General features: G+C 39.5%; 6 protein-coding genes across 7 annotated transcripts in view; 2 read left to right on the forward strand and 4 right to left on the reverse strand.

Moving 5' to 3' along the window:
• Window positions 1-25,732, reverse strand: part of LOC129786570 (nuclear pore complex protein Nup88) — an 850,897-nt gene that overhangs the window by 56,249 nt on the left and 768,916 nt on the right. The window lies entirely within an intron of this gene.
• On the reverse strand, window positions 66-5,403 carry LOC129786553 (DNA topoisomerase 2-binding protein 1). The gene is made up of 4 exons (XM_055821649.1): window positions 5,221-5,403; window positions 4,985-5,145; window positions 2,178-4,831; window positions 66-1,122 (listed from the first exon to the last, which is right to left on the reverse strand). Exons 1-4 carry the CDS (start codon window positions 5,317-5,319, stop codon window positions 119-121), a joined length of 3,918 nt encoding a protein of 1,305 aa, XP_055677624.1. The 5' UTR covers window positions 5,320-5,403; the 3' UTR covers window positions 66-118.
• On the forward strand, window positions 6,277-6,822 carry LOC129786628 (integral membrane protein DGCR2/IDD-like). The gene is made up of 3 exons (XM_055821751.1): window positions 6,277-6,404; window positions 6,466-6,534; window positions 6,623-6,822. The coding sequence occupies exons 1-3, from the start codon at window positions 6,344-6,346 to the stop codon at window positions 6,820-6,822; spliced, it is 330 nt and encodes a 109-aa protein (XP_055677726.1). The 5' UTR covers window positions 6,277-6,343.
• On the forward strand, window positions 6,844-14,505 carry LOC129786563 (uncharacterized). Its single transcript, XM_055821664.1, has 4 exons — window positions 6,844-6,953; window positions 7,026-7,397; window positions 8,511-10,508; window positions 11,886-14,505. The coding sequence occupies exons 1-4, from the start codon at window positions 6,940-6,942 to the stop codon at window positions 11,962-11,964; spliced, it is 2,463 nt and encodes an 820-aa protein (XP_055677639.1). The 5' UTR covers window positions 6,844-6,939; the 3' UTR covers window positions 11,965-14,505.
• On the reverse strand, window positions 14,590-21,181 carry LOC129786569 (myotubularin-related protein 10-B). 2 transcript variants are annotated; one of them, XM_055821673.1, is made up of 6 exons: window positions 20,976-21,181; window positions 20,316-20,510; window positions 20,083-20,244; window positions 18,296-18,420; window positions 17,425-18,147; window positions 14,590-15,585 (listed from the first exon to the last, which is right to left on the reverse strand). In XM_055821673.1, the coding sequence occupies exons 1-6, from the start codon at window positions 21,036-21,038 to the stop codon at window positions 14,712-14,714; spliced, it is 2,142 nt and encodes a 713-aa protein (XP_055677648.1). In that variant the 5' UTR covers window positions 21,039-21,181; the 3' UTR covers window positions 14,590-14,711. The 2 variants fall into 2 exon arrangements, with proteins under 2 accessions (XP_055677648.1, XP_055677649.1); XM_055821674.1 differs by lacking the exon at window positions 20,976-21,181 and adding an exon at window positions 20,726-20,885.
• LOC129786561 (phosphatidylinositol 3-kinase catalytic subunit type 3) lies at window positions 21,269-25,577 on the reverse strand. The gene is made up of 5 exons (XM_055821662.1): window positions 25,422-25,577; window positions 24,702-25,320; window positions 24,537-24,632; window positions 22,296-23,449; window positions 21,269-22,229 (listed from the first exon to the last, which is right to left on the reverse strand). Exons 1-5 carry the CDS (start codon window positions 25,490-25,492, stop codon window positions 21,425-21,427), a joined length of 2,745 nt encoding a protein of 914 aa, XP_055677637.1. The 5' UTR covers window positions 25,493-25,577; the 3' UTR covers window positions 21,269-21,424.

Genomic DNA, 25,732 nt, shown 5'->3' on the forward strand with positions numbered 1-25,732 from the left:
GAAAATTTATTCTTAATCATCTAAATTAAAAATAGAACAATAATCTTAAAAAATAAAATAAAATATTAAATAGAAAAATTGTTAATTTTTATTAATTTTTCCTTGAATTATTATTCTACTAAATGCTGAATTTCCCGGGATCGGGGGTGGTCTCCTCAAAAAGATGGGCCGTTATGTATTTTTGCGCAAGGATATGAATTTTACGCCGCAGCAAAAACTCCCGATCACTGTCGGATAATTGATTATTCCGCGACAGGAAGACGTGCGTCACATCCTTAATCTCCCTCTTCTCACTCAATGGCGCCTTGAGGCGCAGCACACGCCCCTTCCCGGCCTCGATCATCCGCGCAATGGCATCAGCCTGATTTGAGAACATCAACACACACGTAATTCCCTTGTAGGCACCATCAGTCACTTCCCCCGGAATGTGTCCATTGATCTTCCGTCTCCAGCGGAAGCCAGCCCTTGCAACACGTCGTTCCCCATCGGTTAATTGCGAAAGGAATGGAAGAGTCCCATTGCCTGCTTCGTACTCCTCCTCGGGCAGGAAACGCTTCGACCGGAAGCTATCGTGAATGTATTTTATGTTGAGAATCCACTTGCCCGATGCCACGGCTCCCATCACCTTCTCACCCTGATTGAGACGCTCAAACACGAGATGCGTGCACGATGGGTCGTACGTATCACTCGTAAGTGCCACACCACCGAGATCTGCAATCATTCCCATCACCTTTTGCTTATTCTCCGAAATCCCGGCCAAGTGAAATTTGTAAATCTTCTTCACAGCAGCAGCAGCTGTTGGCTTCTTAGCACCACCCTCTACCTCATCGTGCAAATAGGGATGATATTCCGATGGATCCACCCAATCCACAAGAGCTTCAGACACACCAACAGAACTCTGTTGCTCTGGGTATGTTTCAGCCGTTTCCGTAAAAACCAATTGCTTCGGTTGGACGTCTGATGTTTTCTTATCTAAGAAATTCTGAAGCTTCTTCACGGAATCCGATACTTGTGTTGGGACACTACTGCCGCTACTACTCGTTGCAGCAGCTTCCGCCGGTGGGAGACGCTGCGATTGACTTGCCTTGTTGAGACGTTCTGCTTCATTGAAACGATCCTCTCCTGAAAAATTAGTTTAAAATTTAACAAACAAAACTTTAAGAAGGTTTCCAGCGACGTTTTGACATGGGCGAAATTCACTAGTAAGTCGGTCTTAAAATTTTAAGTAGGGTTTTAAGCCTGTCTTAATAATTAAAATCGGTTTTTAAGTCAATCTTAAAAATTAAAATCGGTTTTTAAGTCAATCTTAAAAATTAAAATCGGTTTTTAAGTCAATCTTAAAAATTAAAATCGGTTTTTAAGTCAATCTTAAAAATTAAAATCGGTTTTTAAGTCAATCTTAAAAATTAAAATCGGTTTTTAAGTCAATCTTAAAAATTAAAATCGGTTTTTAAGTCAATCTTAAAAATTTAGGCCGATTTTTAAGTCCACCTTAAACATTTAAGTTAATTTTTAATTAGTCCTAAAAATTTATGACGATTTTTAATTAGTCTCAAAAATTTAAGCCGATTTTAAGTCCATTTTAAGAGTCTAAGTTGATTTTTAATCAATACTTAAAGAATTAGGTCAATCTTAAAAATTTAGGACGATTTTTAAATCAGTTTTAAAAATTTTACTCGATTTTGTCAATTTTAAAAATCAAACTCGATTTTTAAGTCAATCTAAAAAATTTAGGCCGCTTTTAGGCCGTCCGTTTAAAAAATTTAAGTTAATTTTTAAATCAGTCTTGAACGTTTAAGTTGATTTTTAATCGGTTCTTGAAATTTAAGTCCGTCTTAAAATTTTAAGTCAGTTTTTTTGGTCCAACTTAAAAATTTAAGTCAGTCTTAATATTTTGAGTCAATTTTTTAAATCGGACTTTAACGCTAATTTTGATGTCAGGAGATTGTCTTGAAATTGTCAGGAAAATGACTTAAAATTTTAAGCTCGACTTACTAGTGAATTTCGCTCTATATTTAATTTCCATCCTCAGGCTCTATTTTAGGATATTTTTTTATCTCACAAGGAAAAACTATAAAAACTAAGAGCCTGCAGAAGGTAAAAAAAATTAACCGAAACGTCACAATTCGACCCCCTTTTTCCCCTAAATAAGAAAAACAAAACAAAAGAAAACTTACCTAGAAGGGTCCTGTAGAATTGCCTTCGAAGCTCTCGCGCTGTTGGTGATTTCTCTCTCGGTGGTATTTTGGGGAATCTCATTGCTTCAGCCGCCTCAACTTTCCTTTTGACAGCCCATTGGGTTCGAGGGCTCGCATTGGGATTCCACGCCAACGGGGTGCTCGGCATCTTTGTCCAGTAGGGCGTCTCGGGCGTCTTCACCGTACCATCGGGATTCATTTCAATCGGGTAATTTTTCTTCATCACATCCCGTATTGTATTCCTCACAGGTGTCTCAAAATCCCCCATTTCCTTGACACTTTTCATCGTCGGGGTGTCTTCTGCTTCTCTATTTGTTGGTGTATCAATGGACAAGAGGGCGAGTCTTTTGTGCCTAATGGGTGTCTTCAAGGGCATCAATGGGGTACTCTTTGAGGCGACTCTCACCACTTCCGGAGTATCCACATCATCTTCATCATCTTCTTCGTCCATTTCATTGGAATTCCTCTTCTGCGGTCTTCTACTTTGGGAAACATCTCCTTGATCCGCCAGAGAAGTTCTTTTGGCCCTTCCTGATGCTTCATGGAAGCTCTCTTGTGGCCCATTGATGCAGTCATTCGGTGGATTTCCTTCCGTTGTTACGTCTCCCAAGTAAATTTCTTCCGGAACAATATTCTGCGATTGCTTTGGCTCCTCTTCCTCTTGATTTAACTTCCTGAACACTTCAATATGTTCGGGAATTGTTACCCTGGCTAGGAGATAATCTCCAATCTTCTTTATCTTCCGTTCTCTGTATGTCTCCAAGAGCCATTTTTCCGTGACAACGGGATAATTCCACCTGAGAGCAGCTGAATACTTGGATCCTTCGGGTTTTGAACAGATAAGCAGTGGAGTCTCCTTCTTGGGGTATTGATCGAGAATCGTTGCCCCCAGAGCACCGGCAAGGGCAGAGAGATAGAGTTTCAGGCATCCCGTGATGTTTGTGAAGGAGATATTAATGCCATAGAGGAGATCCTTGATACCCTGATAGACAATTGGTTGATGATAGTACTGAACTGGGAGGATGTCTCGACTCCCCACACACTCCTCCAGCCATAAATCATTCACAATCTGTTTCCCCTTAACTGGAGGGTTGATACACTCCAGGCCGGCCACGGGAACAAACACATAATCCACGGTTCCCTTGAAATTCTCATTAACCACCATTCCACCGGCCATTTCCACATCCATCACAGCCTGCGATAGTTCCTCCTCATACCCGTACAAGTAGAAATTCTTATCCTTCAGGAAAGTCAAGATTTCTTCCTCCTCCGGATCTGTGTTGGAAATATCGGGATTATTGGTTGTTTTGGACATTCCTGCTGAGGCGGAAGATGCATCAACGGGTGGGAGATATTTCTGGACAACAGATGTGGATGGTCCTGGATCCAGATTGAGCTTTCTTCGGGGAATTTCGGGTTTCTTAAAGCTCGAATTCATCGCTTCAATGCTCCTTTTGCTTGCCGGCGACGGGGGCTCAGCATCCAGGATTTCCTTACGTAGAAGCTGCAAATAGGGCTCCTCATCAACTGCGTGCTTCTCCTTCTGGCACTCAAGTAGCCAGTCAAAGGTGACAATTTTGCAGTGAACTTTAGCCTTGTGGAGACTCTTTAGATCACTCCCGGACGGTTCCCCACAAATGACATGGCTCACATTGTCCGAGAGTTGCGTATAAAGCGTCGCTCCGGCATTGCTGATGATTTTATTGAGTGCCATTGATTCAGTCCGTGTGAAGCCCATGAGGAAGATGCTGATCCCATCGAGGAAGGCTCCACTTCCCTTTGAATTCTTCTGCAAATGCCCCAATTTACCTTTAAGGCTCTCCCGGCAGGGCGTTGTTGTTGTTGCTGCTTTTGCCGAGCTCTGACTTTGATCTGGCACTGTTTCATCGATCTCAATAGCCTTGGGGGTTGCTGAAGTTGCTGAGGAGATGCGTGAAATATCAGACATCATTGAGAAGCGACTGAGATCGTTTGCATCCTTCGTGGGAGTTGAATGCTTTACGGAGGAGACACGATAAGTCTCAATGGGGACAGCATACTTCTTCCGGACACTGTCGTAAATCCACTCCGGTGTGAGGCAGTCAATTTTGTACTTAAGCGACAATTTGTACTTCTCCGAGGATGTGGCTGTCTTCTTGAGGATGAGAATGTTGACAACGTTCGTTTTGTACTCTGGCGAATACCTTCCACCATTCTGCTCCACAAGCTTCTTAATGGCTTCACGTTCCGCGATAGGAAGCTGCGTTGATGTGATGACTAATTTGTAGAAGATCGGTAGGCGATGCTTCTCAAAGACAGCATCACTGGCTGTGACTTTTTGCCGCTGATTCGTCTCCCAGACATCCTTAACCCAGTCCGGATGGAGAATTTGTAATTCCCGCGTGGCAGCCTCTTCGTACTTCTTTGAACGTACTGTGGACGTCACCAGGTGGGTACAGCTCACGTCGAGCTGATTTGTGAAGTAGCCACCCATCCAGAGGACGAGCTTCTCAATCTCAGCCTTTTCTGCTTTGGAAATTCCCGATGGGCAAACAACCATACCGTGCATGGCTACATTTTGGATTGGAGAAGTACCCAGAGGGACGCTGAGGTCCAGTGTGAGGCAATCCTCCAAGCAGGAAGGTCCCACAATCCTAGAAAACAAAGAAAATTCTATAAATTCCTTCTTTCTTCTGTTTTCTTTCTTTCCAACCAATTCCAAAAATCCATTGCCCAAAACAAAATCTCCCTTATTGATCAAGAAAAGAGCTTCCACTGATTCCCTAGATTAATAAGAAATTACTCACAGAGCTCTGGATTTCTGGCACAGATGATCAAATGCCTTCCCGGAAAATTCGTCAAATATAAAAATATCAGTCTTCTGAAGTTTCCCAGCATCAAGTGTCAAGCAATAGGGTTCATCCACCCATTTAATCTCACTCGCTATGTTCATGTGCTCCTGGATTTGCTGTAGAATAGAAGAAATACCCAAAAATGTGGTCAGAAGAGTCAGAGAAAATAAATCTTTCTGAAGGCATCTTACCTCAGCGCAGGAGAGCAAACTGTGGGCTTCTTCCTTGGGGCATCCATTCTGGAGGACACAATGGAAGACTACAGTGTCCCTCTGCATGGACAAGTTCATGGTGGAGAATGCAGATCACAAGAAAACTCAGGAAAATTCTCTGGGAGGAAATAAAACTAACCCGAAACGTCAACTTTTTGAGCCAAAAATCTACAGTGGGACCCCAGTACAACGACGGCTTGGTTGAACTACTCTCGCGTATTGAAAATAATGAGTGTGAAGAGTACATCCGAGTGGTCGTTGTACTGGGGTCCCACTGTATATAATAAAGAAAGGTCTCTCTAAAATATGGTGTCTGTTCGTTCATCTATGCATTTCTACACCGTTGATCCGATCGTGATGAAATTTGGTACAGAGACTCCTGATATCAGGCGGTTTTTACCAACGACATTCATTTTCCCCCCAGAGCCCCCCTTCATAGCGCCCCCATATAATTCATGATTTTTTTTGACTACTTTTTGAAATTGGCGCCATTTTCGGTACTATTTCCTCAAGAGAAAATGAGATGGATGCATGTCACCACTATCCGTCTCCCTCACTTTTTCAGTTTTTCGCAATTTTCTCGCGTTTTCCGCCGATTTTTCCGGCCGGAAGTAAGTTTTTGCAACCAGGAAGCGACGCCGCGTCGAATGGCATCATTGGTTTGAAAAGTTCGCGAAAATGCATTTCCAGAAAAAAAAGTGCGTGTAAAATCCCCAACCGTCAAAATTTTCAAATTTGTAACCCAACCGTCAAAATTTCCGCGGGCCCCAAATTTCGCACGGAGGAGCTCCCCGAGGCTCCCGGAGCACCCGTAAGTGCCCCAGGAGCCCAAAAAATGCGTTCTATGCCCACAAATTTAGGAAAAACACGGAAATCACGAATTTTGTCGAAATGCAGAAAAAAGTTCGTTTAGTTCAAATTTTATTATTTTGTGCCCTCTCGTTTCATAATAACGGGAATGTTCTATTGCAGTGTCCCACATTGACCCTATTCGCCATCGTGAAGATCGCGAAGAAAATCCACCACCCCACGAAGAAAATTCACCACCACGAAGGAAAAAAGGTGGTGAATGTGAAAAAGTTTGTGTTTTTGTGTGCAAAAAATGATTTTTCCCAATTTTCCAATCTTGCCAATTGTCGTGTTCATCATTGACCACTTCCGTGGTAAGTTGAGCTACCGTGGCAGCACCCCCGCGTGGAATTAATGGTTCTTTTACCCTTGCAGAGGCACAGGGAGTGAGTCAAAATATGGGGGAGTTTTGTCTTGATATTTACGGAAAAAATATTAATCAAGGTAATTTTGTTGATTGTGAGAAGAATTTGGGGCAAACGCCCACCCACTCCTTTCCCCATTTAACTTTTCTTTCAATTTGTGACTGCAGGAGCCCACTATGTTCCGGGTCCGGACAATTGTCAGCTGTGTATTTGTGACAATGGGAGCCCCAGGGGGTGCAAAGTTGTCCTGTGTAAGCCCCCGCAGAATTGCAAATCCTTCCAAATGGGCAATTCATGTTGCGAATTCATCTGCCTCGATGACAATCTCACCAATAGCCAAGAAAGGGGATCGGATTTGGGTATCTGACTAGTGGCCACGGGGGTGACGGTTACGCTGTCACTCTCGCTCATCTTCTTCCTCATTAATCGTCTAAGGCAGCGAAAGATCCGTGCTCGTGAGACCCGGAGTGATGATCAACGAAGCATGGGCAGTATTGGGTGAGTAGCAGCTGTGAATCTCTTTCTTTTTCTTTCTCATCTTCAAGGGCGGATTTTCATTTGAATTTCTAGCTACATTGGTGGCACAATTCCGTACGAGTACAATGCCTCAGCATATCCGTATGAAAACAATTCAAATCATTACCAACTGTGGAAGCCACCCAGTGGTTACTTTCCACGCGGTGAGGCTCCACCACCGTATGAGGAGGCTGTTGCAATGAATGCCTCCTCGTGCACTGTGAGCGTTGCCACAACAACCCACCGAACGGTGCCCATTAGCATCTGCCCGGGCGACAGTAGTAGCGACATTGCACCGTCAAACATCACAACAAACACCACTAATCTCATTAATATCAACATTAACAATGCTGGCAGCATAACAGCCGTTGCAACGGGTGAAAATCATCAAATTAACAATTCCATCTCTGCCATACAGAATAATAGGTCAGATACTTAATCAATCATTTTATGCTTTTCCTCCCAATTTTTGCCATTTCTTTGCACATTTTATGATTTAAATATTTCCTGAATTTACTTCCTCATGTCCTAATGCTTCTATTAATTTGCTTAACAATAACATTTTGCCAAGGGGTGTTTATCTGTTGCATATTTTGACTATTTTGGTGAATAATCCAAAGATTAGAGAATAATCACAATTTAGTACTTCTTCGGTTTGACTTTGGTACTTTCTCCGTTTTAAGTTACTGTTTTTTTTTAAAGTACTTTTCAGGATTTAATTTAGTACTTATTCGTCTTGAATTTAGTACTAATTCGGTATAAATTTAGTACTTTTTCCCGATTGAATACAGATTTTTTTCAGTTAGAATTGATTATATTTTTGGCTAGAATTTACAATGTTTGTTACTTTATTTTCATAAAGTACTAAAAAAAAAAAACGAAGTAATAAATTCAAGTCCAAAAAGTACTAAATTCTAGCTGAAAAGTATACTGAATACAATGGGAAAAGTACTAAATTTAAGTCTATGAAGTACTAAATTGAATTTTACTTCTTTTAATAGAATTTAGTACTCTTTTGGCTTGAATTTACTGCTTCTTTTTAAAAGTATTTTCTGGATTGAATTTAGTACTTATTCGCCTTTAATTTAGTATTTTTTGCGATCAAAATCAGAACTTTTTCTGTTTTCGACTAGAATTTAGTATACTTTTAATTTTATTGAATTTACTTCTTAAGATTGAATTTCAAAAATAATAAAATCTACCCGAAATAATAAATTCAAGGCAAAAAAAAGTACTAAATTTTATCGGAAAACATTATGTACTAAATTAAAAGTATACTGAATACAATGGGAAAAAGTACTAAATTTAAGTCTATGAAGTACTAAATTGAATTTTACTTCTTTTAATAGAATTTAGTACTTTTTAGGCTTTTGCTCCTCAGTCTCTTCCAATTTAAGATTTAAAAAAAAAGAAATATTCGTCTGTTGAATATTTTGATTTCTTTGGCGAATCATCGGAGTATTTTCCTTCAGATAAACACCCCTTTGCGTTTTGCTAATAAAAAAACTAACAAGAAACCTTTTTGCATTAATTGTAAAGTACTTCTAACACATTAATGGTGAGTGGTGCAAATCAACCGCGTTCCACGCAGACCCAATTCAATTGCACCTCAGCTGCGTGTTTGGTGGAGAATGGTGGCATTGCTGCTGCCAATGTGACGAACACATCTTCAGCAATTTGTTCATACGCATCACCATCGCAAGAGCCAAAGAATCAGCAGCAGCAGCAGCAATGTGAGGAGGCTCAAGCAGTTGGGCAGATTTGCATGAGATCTCCATGCAATGGACGCGCAATGGGTGCTCTCAAAGCACCCACAGAGACTCCAACAGTGCAGGAAAAACCAGTGGTGGTGAGTGCTGAAGTAGAGGCTGCAGCAGCAGAATTGAAGGCTCCAACAATTCTTCCACCTCCACTCTTTGATGGGAGTAAATCCTTGACGAGGGATCACACAGGTGGCGGAGGGGGCTCAAAGACTCCATCCACCTATCGAAGGTACCATCGCACAATTCCACGGCATTTCACCACCGGAAGCAGCAGCACCGGAGAAGGGGCAAAAGTGGACAAGAAGACGTGTCAGTGCCCCATTCAGCATGTGCCAATGACCTACATGGGGGCAAGTCATCTCAATTCAGTGCCACAGAGTGTTTTCCTCTCGGGCCTACCCACCAAGTTGATAAGTAGCAAGAATAAATCCAAAGCGAAGGCCGATGATGGCACACAGCATCACAGCAGCAGCACCAGCGGAAGCCTCCAAGTGACCGAAGGGGGGGCAGCAATGGGGGGAATTTCGCAAACAAACAGCCTTCGACGGGGACGTTCACCAAATGCAAAAATCGACGGAGCATCATCAATCATCACGACCCCATCATCAGGCACCAATTCCCTCCCATCGAGCTCTTCGAGTGCCACGGCGAAGATTCCAACAATCTCCAAATACGTCATCAATGCCGAAATGAATAAACCCCTTGCCGAAGTGGAGCTCCATCATACAACAAATTCCCTCCCACAGACCCCAAATCAATCCCATCCGCGTCATGTGCAGTCAATCCTTAAGCACAGCCCACACGCGGGGGGAGGAAAAGTTTCCGGGGGTGTGTTGACGAAGGAAGTGGACACACCACCATTTCCCATTCAACTCATTGACACCATGTCATCGGCACTGCATCACCAGCAGCAGCAGCCACAGAATCCACAAAATCCGGCCCTTCCGCCAAAGCTCAATCGTACGGGACAGAGGTATCATGTTGTGAATGCAGCAGCACCACCGAAGATTCAGACAATTTCCAAAGCAGGAACAGCACACTATGTACCCCGAATGATTCCCTACACGGGCACAGCTTCGAGTCACTTCTACAAATCCCTCCCGCGCAATGAGGAGGCCCTCAAAACAATGCAGGCATTTGTCTTTGCGGACACGCGCATGTCGGAGAAGTCCCAGAGTTTGCACAAGATTAACGCACAGGCATCCCCGGGGGCAGCAACGAGTATCATTTATGGTTTCCCACCGGCTGTCAATCACATCACGTACTCCCTGCCAAAGACTTCCATGGCATCTGCTGGGGCGTGCGGGAAGAATGGGGCGAGATGTTCAATTTCGGAAGTTGTGAGTAAAGTACCTTCCGTCATTAACATTCCATCACCAACGGCAAATCCCATCACTGTGTCAGCGGGACATGCAGCACAGAGACAGCAAATTGCAATGCATCGGAATGCTGCAGCAGCAGCGGGGATGCAAAAGCCCAGCACAACAGGAGGTGGTGGTGATGAGAAACCCCTTCCGGTGTGTACAACATCGAAGAATTGCTCAAACCCAAAGGAGCACTTCTTGCCAAATGACACGAGCTTGGATGATGATTACTTGAGTGAGTGTGAGAATTGCAAATCAGCCCATGGGTCACGGTACTATCTCGATGCGGAAACAGAAGAGACGCCCCAGGAGACGATGACGCTGCAGAGGAAGATGCCGGACAATGAGGAGGATCAACCGTACTATCGAGCTTCACTTACGCTACCTACAAACACCAAGCAAAAATCCACGTAAGTTCAATTTTTTCTTTCTTTTATTATTTTTTTAACACTTGAGAAGCCATTTCTTATTAAAATATCAATGGGGGTCTTTGAAGGACCCCCCTAAAAGGATTTCAATTTTCTCATAAGTTCCTCTATTAGACCCTTTATTTTTACAGTCCCCTTGCCCCCTGACCCACAAGTTTTGCAAAATAAAACATTTTAACCTTCCTATTGCTATGAGTGGTAAGTGAACGACTCCAGATCTGTTACGTTCTAGTTCTTAGAGGTATATAATCATTCTTTTGGAAATAATTTCATTGGTTATCTGAGAAGATTGTGTAAAAATGTCAGGTCGATCCAACAACAAGAACTAAAGTTATTGACAAAAATGTAAAAAGTGGGAATTCAAAAATATGGTGTAACGCTCAAATTTATTCGTTTTTAGTTTTCATTTTTATTTATTTTATTTCTAGAAAATTTCTAACCTCAAGAAAATCTTTGATAAATTGGGTAGATTTTGATAAAAATCTTTTTTTTTCTAAAAACTTAAAAGTTTGTTGTAAGATTTTGACAGATGGAAATTTTTAAATTGTTTTGTTTTTGTTCTATAAAAGAAAAACAAAAAAGTTCCAGAAAAACAGTCAGAAAGAACTTTAAAGAGCCCTGGAAAAGCTGGAAAAGTAATTTTCTTTCAGAAACCCATTTAAAGAAAGAAATAAAATGTCAAAATCCTATAATATTTTTCCTAGAATACCAAAAATCTTATAACTGACAAATTCTAAGGAAAGAAAAGATTTGTATCAGAATCTATTCAAATATCATTTAAAATCCATTTAATTTTTTTTCGTTATTAAATGGGCAAAAGACTTTTTAGGGTGTACAAAAAAAAATCGGAAAATTACTTTCCAAATGACTTAAAAATTTGTTTTCTGTAACAACAAATTCTTTATTTCTTTTATTGAATAACAATTTAACGATTTTTAAACGTCAACTGTCAAAATCTTTATTATTTGTAAGAAAAGAAAAGATTTTTGCGACAGAATCAACCCCATTGTTTTTTGTGACTAACTTCATTCTGAAAGAAATTTCCCACGGTTTGGCCGTTATTTGACTTTTTAAATTCCCTCCTTGTACATTTCTCTTAATAACATTTCTTGTCGTGGTCGGATTGAGCTGGAATTCCTACTCAAGCTTCTCAGATAACCAATGATTATAGTTTTAAAAGATGGGAAAGGTGTCTTTCACATTTATTGAGAAACAGCACTGAGCGATATACTCAGGGGTCATTTGAAGACCCCACTTGGCTTCTTAAGGGTTAACATATATTACCTACATTATCGTAGCAGGCAGGCAGGACACTTGAGCTTAAGGTGAAAGTTCAAGGGAAAACTTTTTCAATTGCAGATCTCTCAAAAATAGTCGAGAAACTTGGTTCACCTCCATTCCAGGAAGTTCATCATCTGATGATGAGGCGTGCGAATGAGATTTAAGTAATCTTATTTAATTTAATAAGACCACCAATTAAATTAAATAAGATTCATCCTCCATTCTCTTTTTTTCTCAAACACTCTCACCACCATTCACTTCTTTAGGCAATCGATTAAATCGAGAGGTGTTCTTAAAGAAAAATTAATTAAAATTAATTAATCCAGAATATGTTAAATTTTAGGAAGAAAAAAGAATTCTCGAAATATGAACTTCTCGTTATATCTTCAATATTAAAATATATTTAAAAGAAAATTTACCAAAATGAGATATATTAAGTATAAAAAAATTGCAAACGAAGCATTAGATAAACAAACGAAGTTATATTATAAAGTATAAAAGAAATCGTATTTAAACTATAAACTTTCAAAGGAATTAAATCCACCGAATTTTAACGTCCTCCTGATGATTATATTTTAAAAATATATTCGTCCTAAGTTACCTGTTTTACCTACTATTTTTTAAGTTTTAATTTTTTTTGTATCATTATTATTAAATAACTTGCTCTGTAGATTCGTAATGTAGTCGTCGTTGTTGTGAAATCTTTTCTCTCAAAAGATTAAAGAAAAAAAAAATTAAATAAAAGATATGAAAAATGTGAAAAGTTATGGAAAAAAAACCAAATAAAAAAAAGTATAGAGTATATTTCTGATAAAATTTAGAATTTAAGAGGTGCAAAGTTAAAGCTGTAGGGGAAAAAATTAACAAAAAAAATGGTATTTGGTGAAAATTTTTGGTCTCTAATGCAAAGTATTTGGATTAAGTAATGGATTTCAATGAGGGAAAATATTTGAGAGAGAGAGAATCTATAATAAATTTAAAAAAATTAGATTAATAAAGTATACAAAAACACAACACACAAAGTCATTAATATGAAGGAATTTATTAGAGTAAAGAATTTCAGTATTTGAGATGTGTTCTTGCTGAATTTCTACTTCACAAATAATAAGAGTTTTTGCAGGGTTGTAAAATAAAATAAATTGCAAAATTGACATAATTTTAGATTTTACAGCCGAGACACATTTCGTGCCATAAAAAAGGAAGTGATTTTCCACTAATTCTCAGCAGTTTATAGGACCTTGCAGAGGTACTTTTCAATCAATTCAAGAATAAATCGAACACAGAAATCTATAATAGAAAATAAATCTGAATGATTGATCTAGGAAGAACAATTTAACGATATTCCTCTGAATTTAAGGTTTAGGCTGTCCGAGTAATGTTTACGTTATAACTTTGAATGCAATTTTTGGCCAATTAATTAAAACGCAAGAAAGATTTTAATTTGTTTTCAAAAATTGACTCAAAAAACTCATGAAATCTTGAATTTTTTTTATAGTTTCTTAGTCCAGACATTAAGCTTTCAAAATACGTCACCAAAGGTTTTACAGAAGTTTAGGGCGCTGCTTGTTAATTTTATAGCATTTTTATTAGCCAATGAAATTTTTTACTTTACAAAATTCCTTCAAAAAATCACAAAAATGTAGGGAATATCAATAGAAAAAAAAATGATTGAAAAAATACTTAAAAATCTCTTCAGGTTGTTAAATAAAATTTCAAAGGGAGTTTAGTGAAAAGAAAAAAACTGAAAATTAAAAACTATTATTGAAGCCATTTAATGTTATTAAAACAATGAAAAAAGATAGATTAATTAATCTGTGTGCTCTTCAACCTTTAAAAAAAATTGCAGTCAAACTTTCAAGAAACAAAATTCTTTTTGGGAAACACAAACAGGAGACAAGGAAGATAGCTAATGAAGAAAAATAAAAATATATTACACACAAGAAATATAATTATCAATGTGTCATTTATTCAAGAATATAATTGTAATAGTAAATTTAAAAAAAAATAGGAGACATTTTAAAAGTAAAAAATAATAATACATAATATATTAATAGTATTCATCAACGCAGTATTATCTCTATCGAATAATTAATTAATTAATTATAAAGAAATGACAAAAGGTAAAAAAAAAAAACGTGTAGTTGTTCTCTCAAGAATAATGAAAAGGAATTTACTTGATAAAAATTACATTTCTCGCTCAACAAGAAATAAATACTCTTGCCAAAGCCAACAAACCAAAGGTTTTGAATTCCAATCTTTTTTTTTCTTTAATAATTCTTTTGTTTTTTCTTTACATTCCTTTTGAAATTAATTTTTCTTGTTTTTTTTACAACAAACTATTGAATAATAATTATAAAAGAGAAATGAACAAAAAAACATCTCCGCTTCTCTCAATCTCCTTGCACTTTGTAAAATACATTTTTTTTGTTTTTTATTTCAATAAAATATTTATCAACTTAGGAATTACAATACGCGTAATTTTTACTACCTATTAACTATACTAGAAAAAAAATTAATGTGATTTTTTGGCCTATATCTCAACATTTTTCTTTTAATTCATCTCTCTAAATTTTTGTTTTATTTTTTTTTTTCGTTAACTACCTACGTATATTATAATGTAATAACTAATAAATTGACATAATAAATATATTAACATTATACATGTATTATTGTAATTAAATAAAAATGAAAAAAAAAAACAGTATAATGTGCTCTATTGGAAGGAAGGAAAAATAATAAAAAAAAAATCAAGAAAAATCAGGAAGTTTGGTTTATTTAAAAAAAAAAGAAGGAGAAGAAATTCAATTTTCTCTCCCTTTCCCGGATGGGACACAGAAGTCACTGGGATACAACTTTGTTGAATAACTATAAAGACAAGGTGAAATGTGCAGCTTCGTCCTTAATTTAGTCAATGTGTGCCTGTGAGATGGCATCAAAAATGGAACCTTCAGTGAGGAGTTCATTGCTATTGATGAGAATGTCCGCAAGTTCAGTTGGATCGGAATTATTCCGACTGAACGGGAAGAAGGAATCAACGGAAGGCAAATTGTGACCAACCCCATTCAACTGCGGTGGCAAATCATCAAATTCATTCGCCTGCAGTGCCTGCTGGAGCTTACAGATGTGACTGAGGATGACACGATGGAACAGCTCCACCTGTGGCATACCCCCATTGGGAATTTCAACAATTGGCAACCACCGATAGTAGCACTGTACCCAAATATCCATCCACTTAACCGAACTCAGGGGATTCAGGATTACCCTCTGCTGCTGTTCCCCAGCACCACCACCCTCTGGCACAACTTGCTGTGACATCCTCGAGCTAGCTGCTGCCAAATTCTGATGTTGCTGATGGTGCTGCAACACCGCCACACCTGCTGGTGGCCCAACAGCATGATAGTCCGGAGCACCAATAATAGGCAATGCAACAGCCGTGGACGGAAGCATTACGGAACGTCGTGATGGCTCAGCCGGGGGCTTCCGGTAGCACGGATTTGTGAAGTAGACAATATCCTTATCGGCAAATTGTTCACCCCAATCCCACACGGGGCGCAGGATGAGACCCTCATTGCGTGCCACCATGCGATCGTGCTCCGAATTGAATTGGAATGTATCGAAGATGGGCATAAAGGCGGCATCCCACAGGGTGGTCAAGTATGTTTCGGTAAATTCAAAATCCTGCGGATACTGCTGCAATAGCTGCCACGTGCAGTCGAGGAAGAGCAAAAACAACGGACATTCCTCCGCTACGGCGCTACTCACGTGCCCCAGTCGATCGCTGTGGGACGAATTGAAACGCTTTTTTAGCTGTGATTTTGTTATTATTCAAAAAAAAATCAATAAATGGGCGGATAGAGTGAAGAAGAAAAAAAAAACAGCGTGATGGTCATGTTAAATTTTCAGCAAAAGAGCTTGAATTTTGAATTATGGGTGGATTAGCGATAATATTATTGAAGAAAAAATAAGAGAACAATTTGCTGAGAAGGCTTCTAGGTAATAAAAAAAGCGTCAAGCAGATTTAAATAAATGTTTTGCATTATTTTTATTTATTCAGTCAAAGATCTTTTCTGTTCAGAACTTCCGAATTAATTTCTAGAACAGAAGGGATGCCGAATAAATTAATTTATACAAATGCACTGCACCCCAGTTTCCCCTAATTTTTCTTTAATTTCGTAAATCTCAATTTTTAGAAATAAATCAGCGATTTTTATGACCATTACTGTAGGGAGGCTCAGTTAAAAATCTATAATTAGTTCTTCTAGAAAACATTTTTCTTTTCTGAAGTTTGACATTTCTTTTCTAACGTGAAACATGAAATTTGTGAAGTTTGACATTATTTTTTTTTTATTAGTGTTTAACTTTTAAGTTTTAACGTTTGATGTCTGATTTTTACCTCCTGACATTTCTTTTTATAACTTTTGAAAAGTTTGATGCTTGACGTTTCTTTTACAATGTTTGACGTCTAGTTTTTAACATTCAGATTTCCGACTTTTTGGTCGGATCGGTATAGTTTGAGATTAAAACACTAGAATTTTCATCCCAGAGCTTTCGGCTTTACACAAAGCCTTCTTCAGTGGCTGTGAGAAAGTATATTTGGGCATTAGGCAGCCGTACAAAATTATAAATATTTTTGTCAAAAATATATTCAAAAGATTGGTGATTCGTCTCAGTACAAACAAAAAACTATTTTTTAGCGTTTAATGCCTGATTTCTGACTCCTGAAGTTTCTTACTTGATTTTTGACTTCCTAAATTTGACGTCTCTATTCTAATCGTTTGACGTTAATTTTCCTAACGTTTTGACATTACTTTTCTACTTTAAAAATTTTTTAAATTAGAATTTGTAATCTGGAAGTAATTTCTTTCAAACTTTTTAAGAAAAACCTCAAATGATCAAATTTTTAAGATCTTCAGACACTTGAAAATCCGGTTTAAACTACGCAATTAATATAAAAAACAAAACTAAAAGAAATTAGTTAATTCTACGTTAGAAAAAAGTCTCTCTGATTAAGCACTTAGCAGCCCCTTTCGGCCTATTAATTCAATATGCCAATAACAAAACCAATAGGAGCGGAAAATCACGTAACCGCACTTGAATTTTTATTGCGTGCGAAGGCTTTCGCATTAGCAGGTGTGTTGCTCTGCTCTAGGTATGGTGCGAAGGTGTGAGAAGAAACATTTAGGGGAGAATGGACTCAATTTGTCTCTATAGGGGAGACCGGGGTTAAAAAAGTCACTTAAGGGTTTAGAAAAAGCTCAAAATATTATATTTCCCAAATAGATAAAGCGAAAGGTATAGCTCATTTCGTTAAGAAATTTATTGCCCTATAACTCTTTCTCAGATCATTTTGTTCTATCTAGCCAGGAAATATCATATTTTAGGCTTTTTCCAAACCTTTAAGTGACTTTATTAGCCCCGGTCTCCCCTATATTTAAATAATTTAATTATAAGCTTTTAAATAATTTTCTTTCGGAAAAATCTCTTCGGTTTTTTTCTAAATAAAATTAAAATTAATTTCCCTACAAAAACGTTTGGAGAAAAATATCCCATTTTAGGTCAATTCTCCCCTATGACAGAGCAAATGAATGAAAATGTAAAAAGAGGAAGATGAACTCACCAGAAGGGATGCCCCAGTGCCACCCATTCCTTTTGCACGAGCGACTGAAAACCACTTATCGTCCGCACCTCCCAATCGAGGATAATTTGCGTGAGACTGGAGATGACACAGCACATGTCACGTCCCTCATTCTCCTGCAGAATCACCGTTTCCCCATTCTTCATGCGCTCCGCCACATCTTGGGCATAGCTAAGGCATTGGGAGACATGATGTAGCCATGCTGTGGCCTCGAGGTGCTTGAGGAACTTATCATCTTGCTCCGAGAAGGTTTTCGGATTATCCGGCGTACACAGTTGCCGGAGTTTCTTGTAGCTGGCTGCAATGGCCTGCAGTGTGGGCCGCGTGAGATCCATTATGTGTGGCTGCCTCTTGGTGGGATGACACGCACGTACGCGCTCAATCACCGTATTCTCCACCTTATTGTCCGTCTTATCGGGCAATTCTGCCATCCGTATGAGGGACGCCCGGTCGTATTGATACACCCAAATTGCATTTCGTGCCCCCCGGAATGTTTCAGCACCCTGGAGGTATTCCTCATCTTTCATCTCTTTGGGTATAACATAGCTCACCGGCAATGAGCTGTCGGGCAATTTACGTTGATTACTATCAATGTACAGTACCCGCCAGTTTTTTGGACAAGCACCACATCGTTTCAATTCCTTCAGCCAATCATCCTTTTTGTTGAACATCTTCACATTCCTGATGATGTTGTAATACTTTTCTCTACAAATTTTTCATTCACATTTTTTTAGAGAGAGAGAAAAAGAGAGAAGAATATTTTGAATTATTATTTTTTGTTGTCTCTTAATAAGGAAGTTGAATGAAAAATAGGGGAGAGAATAGAATTCAAAAAAAAATTAATTTGACGTACTTGTAGCAATAGGAAAAAAGTAAATTATGCGCGGTAGGAAATGCAAATCTCAATAAGGCCTCCGCTATGTGTTTCCCCTTTCCGGCCTCCGAGTGCTTGAAGCCAAATTTCAGCAATCGGAAATTCTGCAATAAGAAGAAATTAAAGAAATTTTTTTTAGAAGAGTTGAAGGAAAAAAAAAGCTAAAGTAGAAAAACCAGAAGGGAATTTGAGAAGAAAATAAGGATGAAAAATTGAAGGGCTATCAGATAACAAATGGAAGAGAATCAGGAAGGATAAATCCAAAGAATTAAAAGGAAAAACAAGAAAAATAGTTAAATTAAAAATTGATAGGGGAGACTGGGGTAAAAAGTCAGTGGAAAATTTTCAAATGGCAATTTCTCCCAACCTATAAATCGGAAAAATCTGAAGAAATAATGGTGGAAAGCCCAATGAATCTTTAATGATTGACTGCAATTTGGCGATTATTCGAGCAATAGTTTAGGGTTTAAAAAACAAACAAACAAAAATCGCAAAAATCTCTGTTTAATGGGTATAAAAGTGAAATTCCTTGTCGCAGATCAAAAGGTGAGAAGTTTAGCTATCAACTACTATCAATCTCTCAGGTGGAATATCCTTGAAAATGTCTAAAAACTTCACTGACTTTATTTACCCCGCTGGTGATTATATACCCGCCGAGCTTAACCTTTGGAATGCGGAGGCCTTGGTAGTTACGTAGAATGCGAAGGTGGGGTCGTTGAACGACCCCAAAAAGAAGGCCAATTTTCTCCCAAACTATACAACCTGGAGTTGTCGGGTTAGTGCCTATAGATTCCTTATATAGTCCTCTTGCACCCTGCACCACAAATTCGCCGCCCTAAAATACTTAGAAGGAGATATTAGGGAAAAACATTTTTCAATCATTTTTCACAATTTCTTTTTGAGAAATTTGCCAAGAAACTGCAATTTTTTTTTCACTCTTCCCCACATTCCCCTCACTTCCCGCAACGTAATAAATGGCAATATTTCTCGAATATTCTTTATTGTTTTGCACATTTACATGCTTCTAATTATGTTTTGTGTTGTTTATGCTCTAAAAAATTTTCCGCAGCATGACCGTTACACCAATTTTTGAATTCCCTTCTTCTACATTTTCCTTAATAACTTTTCTTGTGGTGGTCGGATTGAGCTGAAATTTTTACACAACCTCCTCAGATAACCAAAGAACTTATTTCCAAAAGATGGGAATGGTATCTTTTATATTTATGGACATATAACACGAAATATAGCGCTGGGGTCGTTCAACGACCCCGCTCCGCATTCCAAGGGTTAAAAAAAAGTCAGAAGCGGAAGGTGTCAGGAAAAGCTCGAAAACTCATATTTCCCGGAGAGATAGAGAAAAGTGGTCTGAGACAAAGTTGTAGGCCAGGAAATTTCCTATGAAAATGACCTATAGAGGAAATTTTCTTGCCCTTGGGGAATCCTGCAGATAAAGATTTATGCAAATTGACTTTTTTTTTACCCCGGTCTCCCCTATAGATTGTTCAATTTTTCCCTTGAATTCTTTTCCTAAAAATCACAGAATAAAGGAAAAAATCCCCAGAAGAAAAATTAATTAAAAAAAAGAGGATACAGCACCAACAATTTTGACCATGTACTGTAAAAAGTAAATATAGAGAGACCACAACGAATGCTATCAGATTTTTTATCTGCTTCCCTCCATCTCATGGTTATCATGACTCTTTTGCGGGCGGATAGACGAAGGTGTGCAAAGAGAGACTTCAAAAGGGGGCGCACAGCACGCATACCTTGCAAACGACGAGGAGATAGTCAATTCTCGAGCTGACTTTATGCTGTGGCGTCAAAAGCTTCTTCTTCTTGTCCACCACCTGGTAGATTAGGTCAATATTCGACAGTGTTACGTCGTTCTTTCCCAGAAATATATTTTCTTGGTACACGAAATTAGCACTCTGAAAAAAAGAGGAAGACAATTTTCCAGTCAGAATCATGAAGCAGAAAAGACATGAAAATCTTGACTTACTTGTGAATCCTCCTCCGTGATGAAGGACATTTTGAAGTTTGTAACCACAAGGAGACCTTCCTTGCCAGCTGTGGCGTCATCCTTACTCGTCACCGGTGGATGGAGGACAACTCTGCTGGCACGTACAACTTCCAATTCCCCATGGAGGAGTTTTGGCTTCAATTTCGTCCCCGTTCCCACATCATCTGGATCAGTCTGCAAGACAAAATTGCACAACCTGTGTTAAATCATCCCATCCACCAGGTAATCAAATTCCCATCGGAATTTCCATACAATTCACGTAAGAAAGTGAAATGAAGGCGCCAAATGTAAATATTAATTTTTTTTTAGAGTTTGCATTTCCCTCATTCCTCCTCAACAAATTACATTTTGCACTCATTTTAGACATTTATTTTGCATTTCACCTGTACCTGATATTCCGCCAAATAGCTGGTAAAGTTATTCTTCTCTTTTGTCCCAATGTGATTCATGTTTTTTCCTCCTGTGTGGCCTTTTTCACAATAAACAATCGAATTTATTCATATTTGGGCACTATTTTTAGACTTTTCTTGCGCTCCGCTCAAAATTCATTCTTCACGCTGACAGATCGGCTCCCATTCGGCTATGCTTCGGCAAACCGAATGCCCTTTTGTCAAAAAAAAATTATGATTTCAAACTTACCCGCCTTGGAGGTTCTTCCGTTGAGCGGAATTGCATGCGAAATGATCCCAATCTTTTGAGCATTCTGACCAGGATTTGCACGGAATCTTCCACTATCAAGCACCTCAAGATGTACACATGCGATGCGATTTATCCGCGCACTGATGAAGAGAATGAAACAAAGCGTGTCACGCGAATGGGGAGACCCTGAAAACGGTACCAAGTGCAAGGACATAACCTCAATTTGGGGGGAAAAACCAGTTCCGGCGGGGAAACACCACACAAATGGTCACAAAAAATGCATTTGATTAATTTTTCTCTTTCTTTTCTACATTTCTTAATACATTTTCGATTTCACTCCCTCCTTATTAAAAATTATTTCTCTTTTTTTTTACATAAAAATTTGTGATCATAATCCGTTTCTTCTCTAAAACAATCAGTCCGGGAAAAAAAGCGCGCGCCCTTTTTTCTTACTTTCTCAAATATTGGGCTAATTTGTGAATTTGTTCAACGAGTGCCGGCATAACGGCTGAAATGGAAAAATCAAGCAATCCCTGGAGATGCTGAACAGCCTCTTCGTCATTCAGGCCCAACTTCAGATTATCCTCCACCTTCTTCACAGCCTTATCCGGTTCAAGGGCAATATCCGGCACGGATGCATCCACCATCAAAGAGAAGAGATTTAGCATGAGATTTGCATGTCTGCGCAGATGGAGGAAGGCGGTGTAGCAGAGTTTGCGGAATTCATGATGATACTCCGAATTAACACCCCCCATGGCTTCCACCATCTCCCGGCTGAGTTTCATGGGAGGCGGCATGGGCTTAGGGTCACGTCCCAGGATGTAGCCAAAGTCAATGTGGAAGAGTTTCCCAGATGTTGTCAGGAGGAGATTGTCGAGATGACGATCCCCCACTCCCAGGAGGTAGGTGATGACACAGTAGCCTGCACAGCTCCTTATGTATGTATCCATAATCTCAGAGGCAAACCCAAAGGGCCCATTCTCGCAGGGATGATGCTTCCGGAAGTAGTTGTGGATACCACCCTCATTGGCAATCACATCTGCCACTGTTATCGAATCAATGTACTGCATAAATCCATGCCTGGCACTTGTGGCCAGGACACGGTATGGTGTTAGCTTGAGATCCAGATTCTCCCGTTGCAGCAACTTATCCATGAGGGTGATCATCTGCAGAATCAGCTGATCCTGACGCAAATCATCACCATGCTTGAAGATTGCCACGTAATCCTCATTGGTTGTTGTGATGAAAGTGAGCCTAAAAGAAAAAAATCATTAATTTAAAAAAAAAAGAATTCTAAAGGAATCAGCAGCAGGGACTTACTTTGCAGGCATTAGCGCACTCTTGAAGAGGGTGACATTCTGGAAAACAATTCCCTTGATAAAGATCTCCGGATCAAGTGGGAATGGACGTGGTTCGAAGCTGGCAAAGTTTATCTTGAAGACATCCGTCTCACTCAGCAATTGCTGAAATTTCTCCGTTTTCTTCTTCCGATTCCCCGACTCCTTGGCCACCATCTTCACCAGCTTCACGAGCTTCTCAATGAAGCACTGTTGCTTCTTGAGATTTGCATGAATCTGCCGATGTTCCGCACTTCCCGTCGATAGGGTCCGCATGAATGTCTTCAGCACCGTCATATACATTTCACGCACCTTCTCATCCTGCTTCCGCAGTATGTGATTGTGATCCTCGCACTCCACCGTGAGGTACCAGAAGAAGTAGTTTGCCAGCGTTGGATTGCAACAGGCACGCTGAATGAGGAATGAGGCCAAATTACACTTTGTCGTGGAATTTGTATCACTCATCAGTGTGTTGGAGGCCTCGGAAATGGGCGAGGGAGCATCACGTGTTGTATTGGCTAGAATCTCATCCATTTGTGCTGGTAAATCCGCCGCTGCAACGCTCTGGACACTCTCTGTCAAATTCTCCGGACTCCCTGTTGATTCGGACGTCGTTGAATCACACGGATTGTCATCAATTGACTTGAGAATCTCCTTTTCGGGCATAATTTTCCTGTAAATCTCAAAAATCTCCTCAAAATTCTCATACTTGAGTGCCTGCACGAGTTGCAGGAGGTAGAGAAGGAGATCCTCATCGGGGGCTTGCTTCAGTCTCGTTATAGCGTACTTCCGGACAGCTGGATGCGAAAAGATTGGCGTCAGCAACTCCAGGGCATCCTCAACGTCCATCGGAGTCCAGTGCGCAAGCAGCCCAAGGGCCTGCCGTACCTCACCCGTTGTCTCCCAATTGATGCATTTGAGGAACTTTGTGAGGGCCTTCTTGTGACTACTCAGGTAGAAACGGAACTTCCACACGAGATCTTGCTCCTCACTCGACAGCGTGTACGTCGGTGGGTAGCGATAGACGATTGTATGGAGGATATCACGATCACCAGCTGTGGGTTTTGCATCACGATCCGATAGCCCTGATCGTGCTGAACGAGAGAGCAGATGGTGCTTCTTTTCCACTAAATTATCCTGCAAAGAAACATTTTGTTATTGTTACTCTCCACTCTGACTGAGAGTCTGTAAACTTTGGGTTGTTCGTCGGTTAAATGGGGTTTCTCATCCAGAAAAAAAACTCACGTTTTCCAGAGCTTTCGGCTCCGTTCGGAGCCTTCTTCAGTGGCTACAGAGAGAAGGAATTTATTTACAAACATTTTCTACAAAAAAGACTTCTATGGAGGAGAATGTTTTTTCGGTGTTTCAGTAATGTTTCTTGATGAGAATATTCTTCGTGATGAAAATTGTTGACGTAGTGAAGCTCCGTCCAGGTTGGGTTTTCCTCAAATTTTCCGTGTTTTCTTATTTTTAATGTTAGGAAATTCTGTTTTTTTTGTTAGTTTATAGATGCCTTCTCATTCTGCAAAATGAGTGAGTGGAAAATTCTCTTGTTTTATCCGGATTTCTAACCTAACATTTTTACCATTACATTCAATGGGGATGAATGAGACAGAAAATCAAAATTGTACTGAATTTATGTGAATATCTTAGGTTAATTCCATGTAAATATATTGAAAAAACCAATATAATAAAATGTTTGTAAATAAATTCTTTCTCCCTGTAGCCACTGAAGAAGGTTCGGAACGGAGCCGAAAGCTCTGGAAAACGTGAGTTTTTCTGGATGAGAAACCCCATTTAACCGACGAAAAACCCGGAAAAGCATTCTTGTTGGGAAAATCACTTCTGTAAACTTTATCTGAAACTACAAAGTTTTCTTCACAACAGACCTTAAGCTGAATAAAACACCCACAGAGCCACTTGAGGAAGACTTTAACGCACCCACACCGGATTTTCCAATTGAAAACCATCCGGAAATGCCAAAAATTCACCCCAAAGTGCGAATGGGAAAGGTTTTTGTAATTGAGGGTGGTGCAATTGCGCTTTAGCAAACGCAATGTTCCCTCATCCATAATGAGATTATATCGTTGGAAATGCCCACGACATTGACCAACTTCCAAGAAAGGTGTGCATTGTGTGTAGTGACCTCATTTCCCAACCCCCCAAATCCCACTTTTCAAATGAATTTCACAACAAAAGCCTCAAAAGAAAACTTTGTACTCACTAATAGAATCTCAGGATCAGGAACTGTAACCAATTTGGGTTTGGAGATGAAGGTGTACTTCTGATCGCCATCGGGCTCAAAGTAAACTATTGAGCACTGAAAGAAAAGAAAAATCATTTCAATTAAAAACAATTTTTTAGAGGGAGGAAGAGTAAATTGTCTTACAGGTTTCTCATCCACAAAGACCGATGGAAATTCAACCATTAAGTACATGTAGTCAGATTGTCGTTTTTCCTTCTCATTGATCACCTCAATCTCCCGGAATGTGAGTCTATCGAGCCAATCGACCTTCTGCATTTGCCCATTTCTGTGTCTTTTGGCCAATTTTGCCAGCCTCTGCATTTGATTCTTGCTTGCATCCTTTCCCTTTCCCGGCGTCTTACTCGGGACATTCCCATCCCCAGCCACATTTGGCCAGAGACGCAAATCATAGACGCCCTGCCGAAGGACGCCGTTCTTACCAAAAAGCGAAATTGCCGTCCCGGCCACATTGACCGTCCGCCCGGGGCCAGCGTAGTCCATTATTGTGAAGGTCAGCACAGCCGTTCGGGGGAGATCACGCATCTCTACAGGTAGCGTCACCCACTCATTCCAATTCCAACGCTTCGTGAATGTCTTGAATGACGTCGTCACGGCCACTCCGTAGGGTTTGCCCTTATTGTACAGCTGCAGCTTCACCATTAGTGGGGCACATGTTTCCGTGTAGAGCCCCGAGAAGCGCAGCATGGGGTCCTCGAGGAGCTTCTCGTAGCATGGCTTGTGCTGAAAACCCTCAAAAGTTCCACTGCAATGGAGGAGAAAACAAACAAACTTGGTAGCCATTGTCCCCAAAAAAAAAGAGAAGCTTCATTCCTCTTTTCTGTCCGAATTAAATCCCAAACTTACACTTTAACGCACACCCGATTGTCCAGCGATGAACTATACACGTATCTGAATACATCATCCGTATCGTCCATGGTGAGGAATTAGCGAGAATTCGAGGAAAAGAACAATTTTGGTAGCAACATAAAATTTTCGCTTTGTTTTCCTTCACAGCTCTGCTTGTCAACTGTCAGCTGATTCATCTTTTTTTTTTATTTATCTTTTTTGAGGTTAGGAAACATCGGGAAACATAACCTCATTCTGGAAGTCCGTGTTCTTCCCGAGACCTCAGAGAGAAGAGAAAAAATAAGACTGGAAAAGAAGAAAACGAGAAA

The sequence above is a fragment of the Lutzomyia longipalpis genome, chromosome 1 (assembly GCF_024334085.1).
Source record: "Lutzomyia longipalpis isolate SR_M1_2022 chromosome 1, ASM2433408v1".
Taxonomy (NCBI): domain Eukaryota; kingdom Metazoa; phylum Arthropoda; class Insecta; order Diptera; family Psychodidae; genus Lutzomyia; species Lutzomyia longipalpis.